At 42.5% G+C, this 6,202-nt stretch overlaps 1 protein-coding gene across 1 annotated transcript; it reads left to right on the top strand.

The window, feature by feature from the left end:
- Window positions 1-4,587: 4,587 nt before the first annotated feature.
- Window positions 4,588-5,577, top strand: LOC108776525 (uncharacterized). The gene has a single exon (XM_018543171.1). It carries the CDS (start codon window positions 4,588-4,590, stop codon window positions 5,575-5,577), a length of 990 nt encoding a protein of 329 aa, XP_018398673.1.
- The last annotated feature ends 625 nt before the right edge of the window (window positions 5,578-6,202 follow it).

Below are 6,202 nucleotides of genomic sequence, written 5' to 3'. Positions count from 1 at the left end.
TGTATTTTTTACGTTATGATTAGTGCGTGAATAAAGAACGTATCAAGAATATTACAACTAGCATTTTTACGCAAAAAGAGATACAGTCTACTATACCAAACATATTGGTCGAATCGAACCGGATTAGACAAAGACTCGCAAGAATCTGGAAGCAAGCCCTCATAGGTACAAGAAAAAATACGAGCATATTGTAAAGACAGCAAGGCTATCGACGCACCGCTAGCATCAAATACGAAGGCTCTGCGGAGGTAGCGGATTGAAGCAAAATAGCATAGCAGCGCACATACGACAAGACACAAATAAGGTTAAGGTAACCTATAACAATTCATAATAGGCAATATCTAGACAAACATGAACAGCGACAAAAACGAGAGATTAAGAAGTCTTAATCGCCAAAGAGGAGCGATGAAGGCAAAGCTCACATCGTTTCGAATATTCCTAGAGACGCTAGAAAATCGCGATAGCATAGAAGAACATGAAATTATAAATCTTGAGCAGCGAATCGACAGAATCAAGGAATTAATCGTAGATTACGATGCATGTCAAGGCGAAATTGAACAGTTAACAGATGAAAGCACGGTAGAGGAGTGTTTTATGCAAAGAGCCGAATTCGAAGCGAACTTCTATGAATGGACAGCAAAAGCACAAAAACGTTTCAATGATTTAAAACCTGATACAGGAGAAATTATCAAAGCAGAATCAGAACAAGCAGCACGAGGTTTAGCAACAGCTTATCGCAAGATCAAGCTTCCACAACTGAAGCTCCCGCAATTCGATGGATCATATGACAAATGGCTGAAATTCCACGATATGTTCAAGTCGCTCATTCATAGCGACACGCAGATAGATACCATTGCAAAATTTCAGTATTTACAAGGATCTCTTTCAGGTGAAGCACTAACGGTACTTGACGGACTCGATGTGTTGGAAGCCAATTACGAAGCAGCATGGGAGCTATTAGTCAAAAGGTATCAAAACAAGGGATTAATGATACACAAGCACATCGAGGGAATAGTCGAAAACCCGAAAATATTAAAGAAAAATCATGAGTATTTGCGAAAATTAATAGACGCTATGCGTGGTCACATGCGCGCGTTAACGGCGTTAGAACAGCCAGTAGAGTCATGGGATCGCCTATTAATATATCTAATTTCAGGTAAGCTCGCTGCACTTTCCAAGAATGAATGGGAGAAGGAGATAATAGAACAAGACGAGTTGCCAGGCATACAAAGCTTTTTTAATTTTTTGGAAAAACGATGCCAGTTGCTAGAGAAAACGGGCATACATGTTAAAGTCGCAAATGAAACGCAATCGACGAAACCAGCAAGCAAACACAACTCCACGATACTTGCACATGCTAGCACCACAAAGGGAAGTTGCATACTGTGTGGAGAATCCCACGCATTATTCGCATGCAAGTCATTTTTAGAAATGTCGGTTAGAAAAGCGCTCGAATAGAGCAGGTAAAAACAAAGAAAGCATGTCTGAATTGTTTAAGGTTAGGTCATATAGCGATAAATTGCAAGTCGCAAAAATGTCGCAAATGCGGAAAATCGCATAACACCTTATTGCATTTGGGAGAGGTCACTAATGACGAAAAGTCGAACGAGGAAGAAAAACGAACTCTACAAAAGCAAGGATCGGGCAACGAAGTAAAGGAGGTTGTAGCAACGCACGTCGCAATCAAAACACCGATACATTCTACATTACCCACTGCAATGGTGGAAGTCGTTGGCGGAGCAGGACAGACACTCAAATGCAATGTGCTTTTGGATTCGGGATCACAATCCAATTTCATGACTACCAATTTATGCGCCAAGCTAGGACTTCGCACTACAAAGGCAGATATATGCGTATTAGGAATAAATCAAATCGAAAGCAAAGTATTCGAAACGACTAGAACAAAAATCAAATCCATGCATTGCGATTTTGAAGAAGAGCTGTTTTCACGGTTTTCATGGTGGTTCCCAAAATCACCTCACGTCTGCCCAGCGAACCATTAAAATTCCGAATGGAGGATATATCTTCGAACGTCTCACTGGCAGACCCGGACTTCCATAAACCAAAGAAAATCGATCTACTAGTTGGAATCGATTTGTTTTGGGATATATTCGAGGATGACTCGGCAAAATATCCATATCTACGCAAGACGAAACTGGGATACGTGGTCGCAGGGAAGTTATCATCAAGAGACAACGATAGAAAAGAAACGAGATGTCATATAGCTACACACGAGGATAACCTTTCACGTTATTTACAGCAATTCTGGGAAGTGGAGGAGCTTCCATCAAAGCGGCTTTTCTCCTCAGAAGAACAGGCGTGCGAAACACATTTTAGGGAAAACACTAAACGAGACAATGAGGGACGATTCATCGTCAGCATACCCTTCAAGGCGTCTATAAATGAATTGGGAGACTCCCGCGAGCAGAACGGCGTCTAAAATCATTGGAGCGAAGACTGCAGAAGGACGAGAAAATGAGAAGCCAGTACGCAGCCTTTCTGCGCGAATATGAAGAACTTGTTCATATGACCAAGATCGCAGAAGATAACACCGTCAGTATTGCTTGTTACCTACCGCATCATGGAGTTGTAAAGGAAAGCAGTCTTACAACCAAATTGCGGGTCGTTTTTAACGCTTCATCCCCAACATCTACCGGCGTGTCAATTAATGATTTACAAATGGTGGGACCTACTATTCAGCGAGAACTTTTATCTATACTTTTGAGTTTCAGGCAGCATCCATACGTCATAGGTGCCGACATAACTAGGATGTATCACCAAGTTGATTGAGCCGACGCAAAGATCATTTCAGCGCATTCTCTGGAGGGAAAGGCCAGAAGATCCCATCATCGAGTATCAGCTTAATACCATCACGTATGGAATGACTGCTAGTGCATTTCTCGCCATCCGCTGTCTTTTCAGCCTGGCTGAGGAACATCAGAGTATATATCCTGAAGCTGCCAGCATCATAAAGGACCACATGTATGTCGATGATTTATTGTTCGGAGCCCCAACACGAGAGAAGGCAATTCGGCTGGCAACCGACGTATCACATATTCTGGCGGCAGGATGTTTTGAGTTACGGAAATGGATTTCCAATGATCCAGAAACAATCGCAAATATTGATAAATCAAACTGTGTTCATGACATCATCAAAATTGGAGGAAAACGAGTCGACCAAAACGTTGGAATTATCTTGGTCTTCTGCAAAAGATGAATTAGTATATCAGATTGAGGTGGAACCCGAAGTGGAGCCCACAAAGCGATTTGTATCAGCAATGATAGCTCGCATATACGATCCATTAGGCCTGCTTGGTCCTAGTATCATAATCGTAAAGATGATACTGCAACAATTGTGGAGATCGAAACTATCATGGGATGATCCGCTCCCGACAGAAATGCAGTCAGAATGGAGACAATTTCTAAAGGAGCTTGCAGCATTCAAGAACCTACGCATTCCGCGGCAAGTTTGCTGCGCATCACCACTTCGTATTGAGCTTCATGGATTCTCAGACGCTAGCGAAAAGGCTTATATGGAACCTGCGTATATGTTCGATCGACAAACGAAATGGGCATGATGCTTGTTCAGTTGTTGTGTGCCAAGACCAGAGTAGCACCGGTAAAGGCGTTGACTACACCAAAATTAGAGTTGACGGCCGTACATCTCATGGTAAAGTTGATGAATAAGGTGAAGGCATCGCTAAGTTTAAATATTGATAACGTATACTATTGGAGTGATTCATCCATCGTTTTGGGATGGATAAGGATGGAACATATCGGTTGCAGACATTCGTGCGCAATCGCGTGGTAGACATACAGGCATCATCCTCCATTGCAAATTGGAGACACGTTCCATCCGCCGATAATCCAGCAGATCTGGTATCGCGAGGAGTGTCGCCGAAAGCTTTAGCGAACAAAAAACTTTGGTGGAATGGACCAGCTTGGTTAAGAGAACCCAAGAAGCAATGGCCTGAATAATGTGAGGACGAAGACATAACATGGCCGTGACAGAAGAAATAGCATTACATACAGCTGTCGCATCTCAAGATACACATTTTCCTACTATTATCAAGTTCACGAATTATTCCAAGTTGGAGAGATTAATCAGAATAATGGCATATTGTCTGAGATATATCGATATCGCCATACATAAACTATCGCCGAAGGGTCCCTTTACGGCGGAGGAATTACAGCAAGCAACAATGGTATTGGTAAGATTGGCACAACGAGAGTCATTCTCGAACGAAATAAGCATCCTATCCAAAGGTAAAACACTGAGTACAAGAAGCAAAATATACAGCTTGAACGCATTCTTACATAAGGATGGCACGCTGCGCATAGGAGGTCGTCTAGGACATTCAGACTTTCCTTTGAACAAAAGACAGCCGATGATACTCTCTTCAAAACATCACCTGACTAAGCTCTTGTTCGAGAATGAACACAAGCGTTCATTGCACATCGGACCGCAAGCGTTACTGGCGCAAATGAGGGAGCAATACTGGACAATCTCAGGTCGTAATTTAGCCCGACAGGTGGTGCAGCGCTGCACGGTGTTTTCGTAACAAGCCTAGAACGATTACACCTCAGATGGCCGACCTACACCGAGATCGAGTCAATCCGACTCCGGCTTTTTATAACACTGGCGTGGATTATGCCGGACCCATCAGCACGAAAGATCGCAAAGGACGAGGCGATAGGACTTACAAATCATACATCTGCTTATTCGTGTGTTTGACGACCAAAGCCATCCATTTAGAGTTGGTTTCCGATCTCACAACCGAAGGTTTCATACTCGCTCTGCGCAGATTTGTGGCACGGCGAGGGATGCCCAACAAAATATCATCCGACAATGGCACCAACCTTGTTGGAGCACACTCCGAATTGTTACGACTCGGAGAATTTCTCATCAAAAACGAAGGTGAGTTAGCAAATCATTTAGCATCCGAAAGGATCAATTGGAGTTTCATACCTTCCTATTCACCGCATTTCGGAGGTATTTGGGAGGTAGGCATAAAATCAACCAAGTATCACCTGAAACGTGTCATGGGAGACGCATTGCTTACATTCGAAGAGTTATACAGCTTGCTGGTGCAAATAGAGTCTGTTCTTAACTCACGTCCGCTATCTCCTTTATCATCTCATCCCGACGATTTGCTGCCATTAACTCCTGCACATTTCCTCGTGGGGAAATCTTTGACAGCCGTACCATGCCCGAATGTAACTGATATCAAGGAATCCCGTTTGTCGCGATATCAAAGAATACAGCAGATTCAACAGAACTTCTGGAAACGATGGTCGAAAGAATTTATTTCTGAATTGCAATGCCGCACCAAATGGAGAGAAAACCATGGAAAGCTCAAGATCGGAGATTGGGTGCTCATAAAGGACGACAATCTTCCTCCACTTCGTTGGCGTCTCGGTAGAGTCGTCGAACTACATCCCGGAATAGACTTAGTGACTCGAGCAGCTACTGTAAGGACTGCTAAGGGATTGAGTCGACGTGTTACGTTAAAATTGTGTCCATTGCCAATAGAAGCAACGCCACAAGAAGCTGATCCTCAACAGTCTAATATCTAGTCCAAGGATTAACTCGCATTTACCATTCAAATTATCCATTACTAGCAGTTATTGATTAATTTTTTTTTGTTGTTTGTTTCGTTCAATAGCGTCGATGCATCATAACCATTGCCCTAATCGACGCGCGCTACGTTCGTTCATTCGTTTGATATTTGAAAGATCCGTGACCTTTCAAGGCGGGGAGTATGTTTGCGCATTTGAGTTTTCGTGGCTTCGCGCCTCTTTCTATGTAAGCGTCCGTGATTCTAGTTCTTACAGCGTTACCTTGAGAAACTTATTAACTAACTAAAAAATTTTGGTTTTTTGATATCAGATGATCCAGTAACGAGTTATCGTGTGCACCGCAAGACACCTTTTTTTCGAGGCGCCTCCGAAAATTGCGTGCCAATGTGTTGTTTCTCCATATTTTTCGTTCAAATTTTCACAAAATATTCTTCAAACATTGTATTATTAAAATAAAATTACCCAAATACACTGGAACTAACCATAGCTTATAAAAAAATTCATGAATATATGCTTTTTTTTCATCGAATTAACCTTACCCCTCCTCTTAAGTATGTCCTAAGATGATAAAGCGGCCCTCTGATTGGTTCGTAACTCTTCAAGACTGAACTTAAGACGGTCT

Source organism: Cyphomyrmex costatus, unplaced genomic scaffold, assembly GCF_001594065.2.
Source record: "Cyphomyrmex costatus isolate MS0001 unplaced genomic scaffold, Ccosl1.0 scaffold3600, whole genome shotgun sequence".
Taxonomy (NCBI): Eukaryota; Metazoa; Arthropoda; class Insecta; order Hymenoptera; family Formicidae; genus Cyphomyrmex; species Cyphomyrmex costatus.
The sequence above is the reverse complement of the archived record's forward strand: the minus strand, read 5'-3'. Positions and strand labels throughout refer to the sequence as shown.

Excerpts from the sequence above, each read along its gene's own strand:
- LOC108776525 (XM_018543171.1), top strand. The coding sequence starts at position 4,588 with ATGGCCGACCTACACCGAGATCGAGTCAATCCGACTCCGGCTTTTTAT.